Source organism: Halichoerus grypus, chromosome 11, assembly GCF_964656455.1.
Source record: "Halichoerus grypus chromosome 11, mHalGry1.hap1.1, whole genome shotgun sequence".
NCBI lineage: Eukaryota > Metazoa > Chordata > Mammalia > Carnivora > Phocidae > Halichoerus > Halichoerus grypus.
In genome coordinates, this window is record NC_135722.1 from 106,813,014 (window position 1) to 106,832,632 (window position 19,619).

General features: G+C 38.4%; 1 protein-coding gene across 2 annotated transcripts in view; it reads left to right on the top strand.

The window, feature by feature from the left end:
* CWF19L2 (CWF19 like cell cycle control factor 2) overlaps window positions 1–19,619 on the top strand; it is a 119,956-nt gene that overhangs the window by 45,820 nt on the left and 54,517 nt on the right. For both annotated transcript variants that reach the window (XM_078059064.1, XM_036067852.2), the window contains exons 10-11: window positions 2,396–2,492; window positions 4,513–4,605. In XM_078059064.1, the coding sequence (XP_077915190.1) occupies window positions 2,396–2,492; window positions 4,513–4,605 (190 nt within the window). The remainder of the gene's footprint in view (window positions 1–2,395; window positions 2,493–4,512; window positions 4,606–19,619) is intronic.

A 19,619-nucleotide genomic window follows, 5' to 3' on the forward strand; every position in this document is an offset into this window, starting at 1 on the left:
AGCCCGATGCGGGGCTCGATCCCAGGACCCTGGGATCATGACCTGAGCCGAAGGCAGACGCTTAACGACTGAGCCACCCAGGTGCCCCCTTTTTGGTGTTATTTTAATGGTTTCTTTAGATTTGATAGTATACATCTTTAACTTATCCAACTTCAGGTGGTATTACGCCACTGCTGTATGGTATAAGAACTTTACAATAGTTTATTTACATTTATCCCCTCCTGTCCTTTCTGTTAGCGTTGTCATATATTTCACTTATCCTTGTTATAAACCTCTCATATGTTGTTACTATGTTTGTTTGAATAGTTAGTTGAAAGAGATTTATGTAATACGAAAAAGTGTTATATATTTACCCTTGTAGTCATCATTTTTGTTGCTCTTCCTTCTTTCGGGTTGATCCATATTTCAGTCTGGTATAATTTTTCTTCTGCTTGAAGGCTTTTCTTTAACATTGTTTCAGCTTTGTGTGTGAAAGAGTCTTCATTTCACTTCGTTTTTGAAAGATATCTTCACTCGATACAGAATTCTCAGTTGACAATTCAAAGTACCTTAGAGGTATTGCTGCTCTCTTCTTGCTTGGATTGTTTCTGATGAGAAATCTGCTGTTGCACTTATTGTTTCTCTGTGCCTAAGTGTGTCTTTCTTTTTCTCCCCACTATGGCTGCTTTAAAAGTGTTCTCTTTATCACTAGTTTTGAGCAATTTGATTATGATGTGCCCTGATGTAGGTATTTTGTGTGTGTGTGTGTGTGTGTGCTTGGGATTCCCTGAGATTCTTGGTTCTCCAAGTTTTTTAGTTTTTAGTAAATTAGGAACATTTGGCCTTTGTGTCTTCTGTCTCCCATTCTTTCTTCCAGGATCTCCAGTGACATGAACAGAAGGGTATTTAAGGTTGTCTCATAGCTCTGAAGCTCTTTTTATTTTTTAAAATTATTTTTCTCTCTTTTGTTTCATTTTGCATGGTTCCTAAGGTTTCAAGTTCACAGATTTTTTCTTTGCAGTTTAATCTTCCATGAACCCTATCTACTGTATTTTTTATCTCAGACATTGTAGTTTTCAACTGTAGAAGTTCAGTTCTGATCTATTTTATATCTTAGTTGTTTGTAACTTTTCAAACATATGGAATATAGTTACAATAATAACTTTTACTGTTCTTATCTGCAATTTCTTACATCTGAATCAGTTCTGGGTTGATTTTGATTGATAATTTTTTCTCCTAATTGTGGGTCTTATTTTTCTATGTCTTTGCATGTCTGGTAGTCTTTGGTTGGATACTAGATATCATGAATTTTACCTTGTTGAGTGCTAAATATTTTTTCATTCTGGTAAATATTCTTGAGCTTTGTCCTGGGGCGACATGGTTAGGTTAGTTGAAAACTGTTTGCTCCTTTAGACTCTTGCTTTTAACATTGGTTCAGTGGGCTTAGATCAACATTTATTCTAGAGTGTATAATTTCCCAGTAATGAAGAAAGACCCTTAATACTTTATCCAGTGCTTTCTGAATTATGAGTTTTGCTAGACTGGCTAGTGGGACCAGGCACTGTTCCCAGGAATGCTGAATACTGTTCCTCTAATCTTTGGGATGGTGCTTTCCCCGACTACGGGTAGTCTCTTGCTGAATATTTAAGGGGAACTCTCCACACTTTTCTGCAATTCTCTCACTGTGCAGCTTTCTCCTCTCTCTGGTTGCCTTGGAGTTCTCAAGTCTTAGCTATGTCTCTTTCGCTAAGGAGTCCTTCAGGCTCGGCCTACATTCCCCTTCCCTGTGCTGCAGGAATCTTTCATAAGGACTTCTTATATGCCAGGTTTCTAACCTTGGCTGGAAATTTCTCTTGTCTTCAGAGTATTGGTTTGGCACATGATCTTAGTTATAAATTAGTTTATGTTGTTTGAGTTATTCAGGGTTTCTTTTGCAAAAGAACATACGGTCATTGTTTTTATTCTTTGAATGCAGTTAAGTATGTCATTTCCTGGTTACAGTTTCTTAAGTAATTATCACACCAAACAAGAATTGCCCCGGCCATGTAGAATTATGGCCTGATTCTAGTGTTTTAATTTTCTTTTGTTTGTTTCCTTTTTAAAATGAGTATGGAAATATTAGTAAAGAATAGTTGACATATTATTTATCTCATTGTTGCTAGGACTTTGGTCAGTTATTGTTATAATTGCCATAGGCCATTGCGGCATTCTAACAGAGAACCTTAAACTGTTGATTTTTGGTGAATCATTGAAACTTTGGTTTTTGTTTGTTTGTTTTGTTTTTAAGGTTTTAGAATCATGATCTATTGGTCCTAAGTATTTTGTTGAGGTCAATTAAAATAACATTTGAGTCTTGATGTTGTTACTTGTAGTGTCCCTATATTTCATATGCTCTTCATCTGTCTTGTTCAAGCAGAGGTGGTCCTGAGGATGATTCCATCCACATCTTGAGTGTTGATGAGAAGAATAAATTGGGAGCCAGGATTATCAAGGCAGAGATGATGGGAAATATGGTAAGTCTTCTGTGTCATTCTTAGGAGAATAGAAATTAACTCTTTAACTTCTTACAAGTAATTTTGGAAGTTTCTTCACAGTGTGGATATAGCACAGTATGAAAAATAACTGCTGCTTATTGATTCTTTAAAGAAATTCTTGAACTTTTTTTTATCTTTTTTTTTTTAAAGATTTTTAAAATTTATTTATTAGAGAGCGAGCGAGAGAGAAACAGCATGAGAGGGGAGAGGGTCAGAGGGAGAAGCAGGCTCCCCGCTGAGCAGGGAGCCCGATGTGGGACTCGATCCCGGGACTCCGGGATCATGACCTGAGCCGAAGGCAGTCGCTTAACCAACTGAGCCACCCAGGCGCCCAAGAAATTCTTGAACATTTCTAAAAACAGTTCTGTCCATTCTAAATAAAGTGTCTACTTTTCCTGTCAGATTTTTAAAAATTAAGATCCTAGGGAACAAAATGTTTTTAAAATTTCCTTTCTACTTTGCAATTTTAGTGTAGCATATTTGAGGGAGATGAAGATGTCATTTTCTTCTTTCCCTGTTTTAGTCACATGTTATTAAGAGTGTGTATTGCTTTCTTAGATTCCCTTACTTAGGAACCTAACAAATGAGCTTCTAAAAAAGATGATTAATTCATTTGTCCAAATTTTAATGGAATATGTTTATGCCTGATAAGCGTTAGATGCTTTGTATAGGTTAGCTCATTTAATTTCCATAATAGTGTTACGATTTAAGACTGATTTACCCCAGAATTCAGTAGAAAGTAGGGAGGATTTGGTGAGAGCTACACCTATCTCTATTTATCGATTATTTATGTGTTAGAGCATCGCATTTCTGATACATGTTACGTCGTGCATGGCAGAATAGCGAAACCAGACAGCTTCACATGTCTTGACGGAATCGATTCCCTCATAGGCATGTACTCATCACAAACCCAAACGTCAGTGAGCTTCAAGTGATCTTCCCTTTGGTTGTACTGTCAGTAAGGCACCGTTCGGTAGAGTACAAGGTGGCCAAACAAGATGCTTCTATTTTTACTAGATTTTGTGTCTATTAAAAGGCATATCTTGCATATGTTGCTCTTTCTCTTTGAATCTGGACTTTGGTAACACTGAACTTCAGCTCAGCCCAGGTGAGAGAGACAAACCAACAAAAACAATAATAATAGCAGAAAATAAAGTTTGAGTTTTGAGAGCACAAAGGAATTAGTTTGAAATAATGAAGGAGAGGTCACCAAGTTAGGTTAATTTATGTTAAAAGAGGTGTTCCTTTGGTCATGGAACCACTGCAGTGGAGAATACTCTTTGCTTGTCATATACTTCTATTTGTTTAATTTATTTTTTCATGTGTCAGTTGTTTTATACAAATTTCTATAGACTTCCTATAATAAAAATGAAATATATTCAGAGTTCTTATTTAAATTACCCAACAATACAGAAAGTACTATTTTAAATCTTGTTAAGGATTTCTTGTTACATTAACTGAAATTTTGAGTAATGGATGTTTATAATATCAAAAGAATTATAAAAATGTCATTTTTTTTTTAAAGATTTTATTTATTTGAGAGAGAGAGAGAGAGAGAGAGAGAGAGAAACAGCATGAGAGGGAGGAGGGTCAGAGGGAGAAGCAGGCTACCTGCTGAGCAGGGAGCCCGATGTGGGACTTGATCCCAGGACTCCGGGATCATGACCCGAGCCGAAGGCAGTCGCTCAACTAACTGAGCCACCCAGGTGCCCCAAAAATGTCGTTCTTAAGGTTAGGTGTTTTCTCTGTGCCGCTGTTTCTCCCCTAGAATATATGTCCTTGTAATTATTTACCTTCAAAGCATAGGTACCTGAGAAGTGTGGAACTGAGATACATTCATTAAAAAGCAATTTACCAGGCTGTGAGTTGGTAACTGAATTTAGATTATGGCCACATGGGTGTTCACTATGCTCTTTTCCCTTCTGTCCTATAAATTTGAATTTATACACTGAGGAATTAAACTATATGTGACACATTTTTCTTATTTTTCCCTTTGAAGGAATTAGCGGAACGGCTTAAAGCTCAACTTGAAAAGGCAAATAAATTCAAAGGAACTGTAACACAGATACCCTCAAAAGAATCTGGGGTAGGGGTAAGTAACGAAAGTTTGTTTGTAGGTATGTGATTACCTTGCATAGTACTATTACTCAGCAGTGGTAATACTTTAATGTAAAATGTTTGTGTATCTGTGTCAGTGTGTTTATATGTGTGTTTGCTTGTTTTTGAAATTTATTTTCATATGTATTGTCTTATGTTCACCTCTGTGTCCTGGTGGGAAAGAGAGGCCTGGTTTTATTTTGGCCTCTGCCATTTACTGACTCTGACTTCGCAGAAAACACACTGGTCCTTAAATTCCTCCCCCTAGAGAATGAGAGACTGGAATTTGGTATCTGTTCCATATAAAACAAATTATTGTGTTCGAGGATTCATTCGTCTATTGGTTAGTGAACAGAACAGATAAAAGCACCTGGCCGCACGGAGTCTCGTTTGGGTAAGGAGAGGCAATAAACAGCACACGTAAGAAATTGTACAGCATGTTAGAACGTTCGACACCCATGGAAGGCCAGTGGGGGTCTTGAGTGCCCGGTGTGTTGGTGGCTTTGAGGACACGGGCTAATTGTGGTTGAAAAAGTGACACTGATGCGAAGATTTGAAGTGGAACAGCGGATCTGTCTGGGTGAAGAGCACTCTGGGCATGAGGAGCAGAGGGTTCCCGAAGATGGGGACATGTGTGATGTGTAGTAGGAACCGCAAGGAGCCCAGTGTTGCCGGAGTGGAACAGAAGACGGGGAAGTAGAAGACCCAGGTTAGAGAGGCCGTGGGAGCCTGATCATGTGGAACTTGAAAGTCAGGGTAAGGAAGTGGATTTTATTCTGAGTGAGATGGCATTGAAGGGTTTCCAGTGGAAGATCTATTTTGGCAGGACCGTCCTGCCTTGTTTGTTAAGCGTAGACTGAAGGAGCGGAAGAGCAGAACCTGGAATCTAGAAAGGCTCTGACAATAATCACACAAAGAATGGTAATGGCTTTGACCAAGAGAGTAGCCCCAGAGGTGGTTAGAAGTGGTTAGGTTCTTATATGCATAAATATTTCCTGGATGCATTTTGAAAGGAGAGTGGACAGGATTTTTATGATGGTTTAGATGGGAGGGTGTATGAGATACAGAGGGGAGGCCAAGTGACTTCAAAGGTTTTAGCCTGAGAAGCTGGAAGACTAGAGTGGCTGTTCTTGGCGGTGTCGAAAGACGGGGAGTCTGTTCTGGGGTAAAGAGTAGTAGTTCTATTTTAGATACATTGAGTTTGGATGTCTTTTAGATGTGGAGCAAGTGGAGACATCAGGGAGGCAGGTTGATGTTGGGAGTTGGGGGAAGCCTGAGCTGGAGATAGAAATTGGGGAGCTCTTGACATTAGAGACGGTATTTAAATCCATGATACCACATGAAATAGGCACAGGAGTAAGTGTAGATAGGAAAAGGTGGAAGGCTGAACTGGGTGTATTACAGTGTTGAGAGGATTGTAATGAGGTTTATAACTGATTTTAAAGGACTGCTCTCAAAGATTAATATATATAATTTAATGTCCACGTGTGAGGAGATGAGAATGTGTGAAGTCAATTCCATAGGGTTTTCTGCAAGCTTATTGAGGGTTTAGATCATAGGCGAGAGTATGTTTATGAAACTGGCTGTTTTGACGACGCTGTGCTAGCTCATGTTTTTAAAAAGTGGTTAATGTAGAATTTCTTACACAGATTAAGGAGTTGAGAGTGAGACGCTGCGCGTAGAATTAAGAAGTAGCTGAGTGTGGGGCGCAGTACGGTCTGTCTTCCACACTTCAGCCACACGGTTGTTTTCATGCCTCCTTGTGGTCATAATACTTCTGTAGTCCAGCACTTGCGTGTGGTTTCTTTGTGCTAACTCTGATAAACGCTCGATCTTCCTACGGTATGGCCCTCTGCAGACCAGCCCGCTCTCCAGCCTCACCGCCAAGACGCTCGTAGGTAACGTACGTGTCTCTGACATTTACATATGCTGTTAATTATCTGTGCCAGGTACCAGCCTCTCGAGGCTTGTCCACTTTTCAGTTTGTCTTTACTTCCTTCTGAAGCCGTTTCTCTCATCCTCCCAAAAAGTTGTAACCTGTTCTTGTTTTGAAACTTTGAAGACCTTTAAGTATTCTCTGTGGAATTTATCTCTTCACATGGTATGTATTTGTATTCTTGTCATTGCCCTGTAATCTATACCTGTTTCTTTCCTGACACTTGTCACTTTATACAAAAGGGTTCTAAAGCTGTGGCTGGACTTCAGAGAGTTCTTGAAATTGAAGGCAATTCAACTCAAAAAATTGAAGCAGGTCTTTTAAATAACTTTTTTTTCCTGCTGGTTTAAGGATATCATATAGTAACTGACAGACTAGATCTCATCCCTTAAGCACATAACTTTATAATATTACTGGTATCTGTGATTTTTAGCTCCTCCTAGCTTTTCAGCGGTGGACCTCATCACCCAGTGGAGTAGGATTCAAAGTTGTATTCCAAGTAGTACACAATATTGACTTTCCGTTTGTCAACTCTTTAGGAAACTAACTAGCATTGAAGCTTCATCTAGAAAGATTTTCATTCTAAGGATTCTTTGACCACAAAGAAAAATTGTTGTCTTCTCTGCAGAGATGATACACGTGCACATTCTGTTCGAGCTTTACCAGACACATGCAAAACAAACCTCTACGCACAATTCTGAAGGAATTCTCTGCTGCCAGTAAAATCATTTATTCTCTCAAGACCAGGGCCTTGACTTAACTGCCTTTCAGAGTAGTTTTGTTCAGAAATAAGAGTAGAATACGAAGTTGTTTACTACCTCACAGGAATTTCCTGACTTATTAGAGGAAAGTCTTGAGATGCTTCTTATAAAAATTTTGCTCTTTGGGAGAAGATCCCATTCACAGAACAGTTGAGCAGAGAGGAGGGCTTTCATGGCACAGTTTGTGTTAGAAACGTTAGGCTCTGTGAACAAGGTAAATCTCTTGATTCAGCAATCTATGAGTATTGTTCTGGCTTTAGTGAAAAACCACCAGCACTTGTAATTATTAGTTTGCTTATTTCTCTTCCCTTTAGAGAGTGAACTGTTTAGTAGTTAGGAGGAGTGTTTCTCTCAGTTCATACCTTGTGCCTTGAGTCGTGCATGGCACGTTCGTAGACAAGCAAGAGATACTTGAAGTATTTGTTGTATGAATGCCTTCAATTTATTTGATCACTTAGAGTTTTCTTTTGTAAATCTTAAAAATGACCCATGAACTTTGGAATCCTCTGGTCCGGCCTTCCCTCGAGTATACTTCCTTATTGAAACAGCCCCACTGCATAGTATTTCCATCTAACCTGTGCTTGGACACTGAGTGATGAGTTCTGGAAGACTACCTATTCTCTATCAGGACAGATCGAATCCTAGTTCTTTAATGTAATAGATCCTAATCTGCCTTCCCGTAACTTCTCCCTGTTAATAGTCCTTCAGGGAATCACATCGTGGACACATTTAATCTAAGGGAATTCAGCTCCAAATCCAGCTTACCATTTGTGGTGGATAATGAACTAGTTATTGTGTGATGTGCTCAGGTTTTGTTTGCGTAGCTGGCAAAAAAGAGAGATGTTTTTATAGTCCCTGGCACCTGTGTGGGGAGGGTTTCATAGACATTCTCCTGAAAGAAATTGAGGAATTAACAGAAGGCCTTAGAGGGCCTTGGAGAAACATTAACTAATGAATAATTAAAGAAACAAGCTCATTTGTGGCATTTTGTACATAAAGTCAGGTCCAGTATTTCCAATAGTAGTTTGACCATACTTGACCTTAACACTGTCTTTTGACTCTGATTCTTGAATACATTGTGAGTTCACTATAATACAATCACTGTGATTCCCAGAGTATGGGTACGCCTAGACTGTTTTACTGTGTTTTGGCATCCCAGTCTCTGCAGCTGATCCTCATAAACATAGTAAAAGAGAAAAAAAATTAATTACAAGATTAAAATAACTGTCGTGTTGAAGCTTTGCCTTTCATTTTTAAGCAGTGGGGTTGGGCCTTTATTCAATAAATACTTCTCAGTTCCTTCTTTGCAGAAGTCACTTAAGTCACTTACGTTCTCAGTTTTCTAAGTCGAGTATTTGCATTTCCGCCACTGCTCACCATGTTACGTTACCGTAGGTATACTTTACTTGGTAGCAGCCTTTCCTGCCACGGAAGAGGAGCACAGAGATATTCTCTGCCTTTGGTCATTTAGCTTGTTTCTTCCCTAGCCAAGCAAAACAAGTCCGTGGCTGTACCTATTTTGTATACGGTTCTACTTCTTTTATTACCATCTCCAAATTATCTCATTTCTGTGGTCTGCAATTGGAAATGTTACCTATGTTACTAGAGGGCTTATTTCTTTAAATAAACTATTTCTAAGGAGTCAACATTTTAAGCTAAATTAAAACCAAACAATTTCATAGATGATATGTAAATACAAACACATTTTTTAGTAACACGGAATCTTATATCTGTTCATTCTTCTTGCATCTTGCATCAAATTCTTCATGAAATAGTGTTGGCATTACCTGCTAAATATTTCTAAATCTGCTGTTTGCTTTTCTTATCTGCCCCATCAACTCTTCATGCCTGTCAGCTCTTTGTCATCATCATCTAGACCTCTGAGTGGCTTTCCCTCCAGGCTCGTTGCCTTTGCACAAAGCATTTCCTTTGCTTAGAATATTCTTCTTCTTTCCCTCTGTTCCCTTAGTTACCTCCTGTTCATCCTTTAGATCTTAACTCAGACATCATATTTTCCTTTGGAAAGCATTCTCTCTGGAAAGAAAACTTATAAATAAGATCAATTATACAAATATATAATTACAGCTTTGATGGTCCTCCAAAGGAAAAGTATAGAAGTTTGGGGATAACGAAGAGGACCCAGTGCAATCTGGGCATCCAGAGAATGTTTTGAGGCTGTAGCCATTATTTTTGGCTCTTATCACCATGTTTGTAACTTTGCCAAAGGAAAAGCTTTTCTCTTTATGACAACTCTCTGTAAGACTTATTTCTAAGCCACAGAAATAATCTTCAGCATGGCTTCTAAGTATTATCCTGGGTGTGAGTGATGACCCATAGACACCAGTCACTGCGTAGGAAATACCAGCTTTAATGACTCGTTGGCCATATTTAATTGTTAATGCCATCTGGGGTAGGATTTTTTTTTTTTTATTGTTTTGTGAAGAATATTCTCTCAAATGTAATAATTTAGAACAACTTGTAATTATTTTGGATAGTTGTGATTGTATATGTATCACATTGAGTTTTGGTATGAAGAATTCTCTTGTGGACTCTCTCAAGTTGTGAACCAGGGTCCTCCAGTAGTTACTGAAGCCATAACTAGTTAGTTGGTTTTCTTGGAGAAGGAAGAATGACCCAGGAGCAACCTCTTTCTTCCATCAGTTCACCTCTGTTCCCTCAAATGCTCGTCAGTCCACTATCATCATTGTTTCATTGTTTTTGGGTTTTTTTTTCTGTTGTATAATTAAATTTAAGGGAAAAATGAAATGCTACCACGTACGGGCAATAGTGAGTCCTGAGACTGCCATGTTCTCTTGAAGGGTTTGCTTCTAATACATTGTTTTCTGGATTTCTGGGGGCGGGGGGAGGGCATGGAAGAATGAGGTCATGGATTGATATTGTATATTTGCAATTTAAGGGTACAATTTTAAGTGAAACAAATCAACCCCAAAGTAAATTTTATCCTTTTATGTATTTAAAAATTACTTTGGCTGTATTGTAGTATGCATAATTACAAGTTAGTTATAAGAAATCAAATTTAATGTGTTTTTAGGAAAGCTAAAAATAAAATTCTTTTAAAATGCTCTTTTCTTATTTTGGGGGTGATTGTTTTATTGAGGGGCTTCAGGGAAAGGTCAAAGGGCTGGTAGGACAATGAGATCCGACGTCCTTGGCCCAGCTGTGATCTTCTCAGCTTTATAGTTGCCGAAAACAAAATGCAGTTTTCACTTTTGTAGTGCATAGTACGTATGCACATACCAAGCATGTTCTGAGTACAATAATTATAGTAGACAGTTGCTAATAAAGATTTATGAGGAAGAGAAAATAAAATCAGTTGAGTCGAACTAAACACAAAAAAAACCAAGAAAACAAAACACTTGAAATTATATCATGATGAGTCATAGAAAAAGTTTATGGTGTTTGCTATGTTCGGGTGTATCCAGAAATATCCAGTATGTTATCCATGTGTGATTCTCCGAATTAATTCTAAATATTAAGTGATAAAACATAGTTTGGTTTAGAAATCTGTGCCATCAGAGCGTTATAGGATATGTTTAATAAAGAATTATTACCTTAAGAAAACCACTTTGCTTCTAATTCCTTTAATAATATTTTTTACTTAGGTTCTGTTTCTGAGTTTATTTCATTAAATTTCAAGATACAATTTTATTTTTCAGGACAGTGGTATTAACTGATGTGTATAGTATTATAACTACTAGCGTTATTAATAGTAATAGATGGTATTTTTCGAGGGCATGCTATATGCCAGGACTTGTTTTAATCATTTATTTATAGAAATTTATTTAGTTCTCATTAAAATTCTGTGAAGTCATTTATCTTCATTTTTTGAATAAATTGAGTGCAGGATGATGTGGGTCTCGTTAAGTTTTAATTTGGTGGCAAGAAATGAGGTCAGGTCTGTGTGTGTAATTTACAATTATTTAAAGTAAATAAAAATTATTTAAAATAATTCCTTTGACATAGATTAATGAGCTGATTTTTGAAATGTAAAAAGAGAATCTTACCTAGATGTTGAAACCGATTTCATATGTGACAGTTATGTAAGCTCAAATACAAAAATTTAAGTTGCCTAGAAATGCTCACACAATTAGATAGAAAATTTCTATTTTAATAGTATATGGACTTTAAAAATAAACTAAAGTATATTTTTCTTTATTTTTTTATTCTTAGGTGACTTTTAATTATAATATGTATTCTTTGTAGAAATGTGGAAAATGCAAAAAAACTTAAAGGAGAAAATAAATCACCCCGAATTCTACCACTCAGGGATTATACACTGATAAAAAATTTTTTTTAAATATTTTATTTATTTATTTGAGAGAGCGAGAATGAAAGAGAGAGAGCACATGAGAGGGGGAAGGTCAGAGGGAGAAGCAGACTCTCCGCTGGGCTGGGATCCCGATGTGGGACTCAATCTCGGGACTCCAGGGATCAGGACCTGAGCAGTCACTCAACCAGCTGAGCCACCCAGGTGCCCTAAAATATTTTAAAGTATTTCCCTCCAGATTTATTTCCTTCCTTCCTCCCTTCCTTCTGTCCTTCCTTCCTTCCTAATAACATGTTAAATATTTTTGCACAATTGACAAAGCAATGCAAAAAAGACAAAAAAATCTACATTTAAAAAGTATTTTTGATGTTTTCCTCAAGTCTCTGTCCATTATAACTATGAAAGCACATGCATAATTTTACATAATTATAGTCTTTTTTTATTCTGCTTTTCTCTACTCATCTGTCAACAGCGTTTTTCCATGCTGCACAGTTATTATTAAATGAAATTGTAATCATATCAGCATATTTTGTGTCCCAGTAATACAATTTCTAAAATTTATTTTCGGAAGGGAGACTGAAGAAATTCACAATGACCTATTTCTCCCTGCAAATTTGCCTGCCCGCTCCCCCCCCAAAAATCACATTTCTCTTAGCAGTTACTCAGAACTTTAGCCATTCTCCCCAGATTCCCTGCTTTATTCTTAGCAGTCACTTTGCTTCCTACCTGATGATTGGGAAAATAGAAATTATAAGGTTGGATGTTTTCAGTGTCTGTCTGTTGTCCGTGTCCCCAGAACATTAGTCTTTCTGCATCTCTCATCTGGCAGTGGGAAAAGTGTTTTCATTTCCTCGAAGGCCAAGTTCTTTACCAGTGTTCTGATCTTATTCCTTTTCTAGCCTCTAGAACCAGTTCCCACCTTCTCTTGTGTGGAATCTTTAATTTCTCTCTTTGGCCCCTTTCTCATTACTTACAAATACGCTTAAGTTGCTGTGTCTCTAAACAAACAACTTTCTATTTTCTTAGCAACTTCATTGTCCTCCTCTGGCAAACCAGCAGGGCAAGGTGGTCTGGGCAAAGGAGCATGGGTGAGGGTGCAGAGGTGAGAGGGAGATGGTGTCATCTGACGATGGTGGCATCTTCTGAATGGCTACAGAGTGAGGTATGAGTGAGGGAAGAGGAAGAAGGGATTGGATAGGTAAGCAAGGATCTCTGTTCTCATCCTGGCTGTATCTCTTAGTTTCACTGTTCCAGTTAACATCTTTTTGTGGATGATCTGAGCTCTATGCTGAGCTCTGAACTAGTGTTTTCAGTTGTCTGCCTGACTTTTAAGGGTGTCCCTAACTTCAGAATGTATAAAACCATCCCCTTTACATACATAATTTTCTTTCTCTTTTTAAAAATTTTTTTTTATTTAAATTCAATTTAATTAACTTATACAGTATTATTAGTTTCAGAGGTAGAATTTAGTGATTCATCAGTTGCATATAACACCCAGTGCTCATTCCATCAGGTGCCCTCCTAATGCCCATCACCCGGTTACCCCATCCCCTCACCCTCCTTCCTTCTAGCAACCCTCAGTTTGTTCCCTAGAGTTAAGAGTTTCTTATGGTTTGCCTCCTTCTCTGTTTTCCTCTTATTTTATTTTTCCTTCCCTTCCCCTATGTTCATCTGTTTTGTTTCTTAAATTCCACATATGAATGAAATCATATGGTATTTGTCTTTCTCTGACTGACTTATTTCACTTAGCATAATACCCTCTAGTTCCATTCATGTTGTTGCAAATGGCAAGATTTCATTCCTTTTGACAGCTGCATAATATTCCATTGTATATATATATACCACATCTTCTTTATCCATTCATCTGTTGATGGCCATCTTGGCTCTTTCCATAGTTTGGCTATTGTGGACATTGCTGCTATAAACATTGGGGTGCATGTTCCCCTTCGGATCACTACATTTGTATCTTTGGGGTAAATACCCACTAGTGCAATTGGTGGGTCGTAGGGCAGCTCTATTTTCAACTTTTTGAGGAACCTCCATACTGTTTTCCAGAGTGGTCGCACCAGCTTGCATTCCCACCAACAGTGTAGGAGGGTTCCCCTTTCTCCGCATCCCTGCCAACATCTGTCGTTTCCTGACTTGTTAATTTTAGCCATTCTGACAGGTGTGAGGTGGTATCTCATTAAGGTTTTGATTTGGATTTTCCTGATGCCGAGTGATGTTGAGCACTTTTTCATGTGTCTTTTGGCCATTTGGATGTCTTCTTTGCAGAAATGTCTGTTTATGTCATCATTTTCTTTCTCTTACTTGCATGCTTATCCTGCTGTTTTTCTGAATTAAAAACCACGGAGAAGCTCTTAATTCCTTCTTCTGGCAGCACATTCAAGTATCACCAAGTAATATTGTTTTACTTGCCTTCCCTCCTGTACATACCTCATCCTTTTAATTTCTGCCGTCACTGCTCTCGGTCACTGCCCCATCATCTCTTGCTTAGAGTATAGCAGTAACATCCTACATGCTCTTCTTGCCACTCTTCCTTTGCTCATCAGTGTGTCCTTAAATTGCCTCCAGGCTTCATCTGAATGCAGTTGTGGCAGAGTCGGAAGAACGCTGGATTTGGGCAGTTAGAACCTCAGGTCATGTCTGTTCTTACTCCTTTAGCCAAGTTAATTATCTAGAGACAAGAGCCTTTGAAATATTTTTGAGACTTTAAAATGTAATATAAATTTAAAATTTGTCTAAAATATGAATATGCCTTTACTTAGAAATCTTTCAGCAGTACTGGATCTTTGTGCTTTGTTTCCTTTACTTCTTAACCCTTTCCCGTTTTATCTTTGTTTCCAAAGACCCAGTTCACTTGTCCACAAGAACACATTAATTTCTCCATCCCGTGTGACCCGGTCCTACTTGATTTATATTTTATCTTACTTAATAGTCCAGTGGTGATTTGTATAAACTCCCTTATTTCCTCTTTCTCCCCCTCTCCCTGCCATTTATGAATTCCTTAACAACTGGAACCATGTCTTGTTCATCGCATTAGACACATTCATGCTGTTGGATTATATAATGATAGAAGTGGTTCTGAGTGATAGGAGTTCATTGATCAAATGGAATGAAATGAAACAGAATATTTTTAAAAAATGAAAAGTCTGCAATGTTTTTGATTTAATTTTATGCCAGTTATGGACCTGTCTTTTCAGATTGTCCAGAGTTTCATCCCACAGCTAGACAGTATCATAAAATATATTAAATCAACAGTTAAAATTGGGCTTGGTTGTTGAGTCCTTAATCAGGTACTCAGGCCTTCTCAGGAGGTGTGCAGACTTTCATTTTGGTGAAAGAGATTTTTTTGTAATTGAAAAACATATTACCAGTTAAAGGAGCATTGCCAACTTACCTTTTCTTTCAGAAAGTCAGTGTTTACCAAAATATCATTTTTATTAACTCATTTTACTAGAGAAATGGAGTAATAGAAATAGCATGTGGGATTTTAAAGCCAAAGATTTAGAGTCGAGTCTGGAGCTTCATCATTTATTGTACATGATCCTTAGTAGCCTCCCTAGTAAAATGTGGCTTAATAATACCTGTGTTATAAGGGTCTTAAAATTAAATGAGATATATTTTAGAACTTTATGAAATTACACAAACATTAATTTCTCTTTGGAAAAGTTGGTTTGTTTTTATTTTTTTTTAATTTTTAATTTTATTAACATATAATGTATTATTTGTTTCAGGGGTACAGGTCTGTGATTCATCAGTCTTACACAGTTCACAGTGCTCACCGTAGTACATACCCTTCCCAATGTCCATCACCCAATTATCCCCTCCCCCCACCCCCCTCAGTTTGTTTCCTGAGATTGAGTCTCTTATGGTTTGTCTCCCTCTCTGGTTTCATCTTGTTTCATTTTTCCCTCCCTTCCCCTATGATCCTCTGTCTTGTTTCTCAAATTCCTCATATCAGTGAGATCATATGACAATTATCTTTCTCTGAATGACTTATTTTGCTTAGCATAATACCCTCTAGTTGCATCCACGTCGTTGCAAATGGCAAGATTGGTTTGTTTTTAAATAGGAAAAATATAAGGCAGTTTTCAGATTTCGTTGCTTTTGTTGATGTATTAAATAACCTATGTTGTCCTTAAATTTATCTATTTCATAAGTATCAAAATAACCTTTTTTTTTAATATCCAAAAGAACTCTATTATTTTAGTGTGGAAAGATTCCAGAATGTCAGTTAACACTTAAAAAATTTCTTAATCTCCTTTCCTCCTCTCATCCCTCCCCACCTTGGCAAATGCTGGAAGGAGTCTGGTTAAAAATATAATGTGAAGGTACATGTTTTTTCATGGGTAGCTTCATATGTAAGGATTACAAGGAAGCAATGATGAAAGAAGGAAAGGAAACTGAAGAATTGAATTGACTTTCTATTATGCCAGCGCCAGACATTGTACTGGTTCTAGAAAATATCTGTTAACAAAATTAAAATTGTTAGTAGTTAGATGTGTCTCCACATAATCTACTTCTGACATTGTGAGGTGTAGTCTAGCATTAATTTTTACTTAGTTTTTTAGTAATGATCCTTAACAGTAATATTTAATTTTCTCAGGCTTGTACACATTTAGAATTCATCCAGCTAGCAGCTTTAGGACAAAGAGGTTAGGCAGGTCACTATAATACTAATTAACGGTATATTAATTATTATGCCAATAAATATGTGCCTCTGTTCTGATTCTAGAGCATGCTCTAGAAGAATTCCAGTGTTGACAGGGGGACTTGAGGAGCTGAGAGGATGTGGTCCTGGCGAAGGTTTTCAGTTTGTGCTGGGCCATCTCTTACCTTCTGAATCTCAGTACTGATGTGGAGTTTCACAGGGGTCCCCACAACCTAACACGTTTGGAAAACCAGGGGGCAGCGCTCTGAGTGCTCTGACTAGAGGTGTGTTAGTGCTCTGAGGCCCTCACTCTGTACGAAAACATAGCGATCACAGACAAAATGTAAAAAGAGAATTGGAAGGGATGTAACATGCTCAAAAGGAAAGATACACTTCTCTGAACTGAACGGAAGGATAAAACAGTAAGGATCTGGAGCTTGCAGGGATCTAACTCCAAAAATAGGCAGAGCAGCTGAGGACTGAGCTGCTCTGAGAGGGTGGGAATCAGATCCCCTCACACAGCCTCTCCCTGCCTCATGCCGGGTGGAGGGCTCCTGAGAAAGGTCTGGAAATGGCCTGAGGACTTAGTGCTGTAGCTCCTAGGAAATGATGGAAGAAGGCAGACAGAGCCTTGAAGCCGTGACTTGGACTACGTGAAATAGCCCCAGTCTCACAGGGTGAGATGCTGTTGTAAGAACCGGGAGTCCTCATGGACTGAGTGGGGACACTGTCAGAACAGCCTTTTCCTGAAGGGTGGGAGGAGGCAGAGGGGCAGGAGGGAAGGAAAACCCTCCCACCAAGCTACACACTCGCATGCCAGAGAGCATAGTAAAAATAATTGGGGTGTAAACACTCATTGCTAGTGAATTTAAAATGGCAGCACAGTCTCAAGAGGACTTTAAGGATGTTTAGTAGCTTCAGTTCTGAGAACAGAATAATATTCTAAAGAAAAAGTGAAACAGTAGTAGATGTATATGAAGAATAATAATATCCTAGACATTTTAGAGAGAAGAGGGGGTAAATCCTAGGAAAGACTCAGTCAGATCAAGAAAGGTTTAGATAAATGAAAGAGACCTAAAAAGTGTAAGCTAATATTTATTGATCACTCACTTTATTCCTAGGCGTTGTTTTAAATAACGTGTATGTATTAATTTGTTTGATCCTAGAAATACCTTGTTATTTTGTTTATTTCTATGAATGAAGAAATCGAGCTAATTAAGTGACATGCAAGGTTCCGTAATGAGGCAGGGTTGGCACGTGGGCATCCTGGCCCCAGGATCCGCACCAGCGTGCTGTGCTGTGGCATGGGCCAGGAACCCAGTGCGGAAGAGAGAAGAGAAAACATACTGAAGAGTAGGTAATGAAATTCCTGAAATAAAAACTAAAAGTGAATAGAAGTGATAAAAAAAACAGGAAAGAAATTAATAAAAGAGATGAGCCTCTAGGAAGGCTGATCAAGGGGCGGGGAGAAGACACGAGTAAACAGTTACTATGAATTGAGAAAGGGAGACGTAACTAAGGCTGCTTGCAGTCTGTCTGGTACCATCACCATGCTTCCTTTGAGCTTATAAGGTCCTGTGAATAAGTGTACAAATGAACAAATAGCCTTGAGCCAGGATACACATGTTGATGAGTGGAAAGCACTCACCGCCTCGGCTGGGAACTTGTGTGTAGCGAATAACCTGCTCTGTGGACATAATTAGAGATACAGTGGAGATTGTTTAAAAATCAGGAAAATACTGTGAACTATCATAACTGCCTATTTGTTGACATTTTAAAAGATAGAAACACGTTCTGTGGCCTTCAGTGATGACAGACTTGAGAATACCAACTGGTGGGGAAAATCTGACCTAGTGGAAGAGGGTTTCCTTTATGCACCAGATGCTACAAATAGCTTTCAAACGAACATTTAGAATTTTCAGATACCAGCTTTGAAGCAAAGTGAGTGTGCTTTTTCCTTTCCTTTTCTTTTTAATCAGTGTGTTACACCCAAATAATGCTGGAAGGCCTGTGGGAAAGAAAGGCAATGTCTTGAGCCCTTTTCAGACCTTATCCCTGTCCTGGAGGCAGCCACTTTTAGTTCTGGGGTGTTTCTTCTGGCTTGGTTGTTTCATGTATTTTTCCGTATTGTCTGGCTTTATTTTAACTGTGCCAGGTTATACCTGGTTTTCATGGTGGCCGTTGTGGCCAGAAATGGACGTCAGACCCATGTTAACAAAATGAAAGGGCTCTGGGTCCCCATTCTCTTACCCTCCCTGTTACAGCATGGATCTGTTTGTAATGCTGTCCAGCAGTTTCAAGTTTTATCTTGCTTGTTCTCAGGTAGTAAAAGTAATCATTAAATGATTTTGGATTAGTTTTATCACCTGAAGAATAATATAGATCAGAGGTTGGCAGACTTTTTCTCTGCAGACCAAACAGTAACTATATTAGGCTTTATGGGCTTTCCAGTGTGTGTCGCGGCAACTCAGTTACATAGGTTTGAAGCTGTCGTGGAATGAAAGCAGCCACAGCCCGTAGATAAACGAGTGAGCGTGGCTCTGTTCCAGTACAATGTTCTGGACACTAAAATGAGAATTGCATATAATTTTTATTCATCATGAAATATATTATTCTTTTGATTTTTCCCTCAACCATTTAATAGTGTAAAAACCATTCTTGTGGGCCAAACAAACACAGGCAGCAGCTGGATTTGGCCTGTGGGCCTTCGTGTGTTGATCCTGTTGTAGCTTCTTAAATAAGCCCCACGTTCTGTATTAATGGAGTAGCAAACATGGAAATTGCTCAGTATTTCTGTCTTGGGTACCCAAAGTGGGAACACATGGTGTCCCTTGGCATGCCCAAGGAACAGGAAGTAGAAAAGCGTGGAGAAGAGGAGCATAGCTGGGAGTGTGGTGGGTTAGCGACGGGAGTAGAATCAGCCTGTCCGAGGCACCAGTTTGTTAATCCCATCTGTGAACTGTCGTTTTTCGCCACTGTACCCGGTGCTATAGGAACCGGGAAGCGTATCTGTATGCTTTGGCCTGGCAAAGACAGACAGATAGCTGTAAATAGACAAATGCTTACTGAAAAGATTATGGTCTAGCAATACAGACACGCCTAAAATTATTTAGGAAGTAAAATGGACACTAAGTTTACAAAAACTATGAACTATGAACGGCTAGAGAAAAAGTGAATTTGAAGAAGGCCATAGTATTCGAATTTGAAGGCCTTACGTGGTATGTTAAGGTGCTTGGCGTTTATCCCACTATCTACTACCGTGTTTCTCAGACTGTGCTGTAGGATCAGAGTGTTTTTTTGTGGGTTTTTTTTTGGGGGGGATTTTCCAGCCCATCATGAACTAATAGTTTTGTAAAACACAATAAAAATT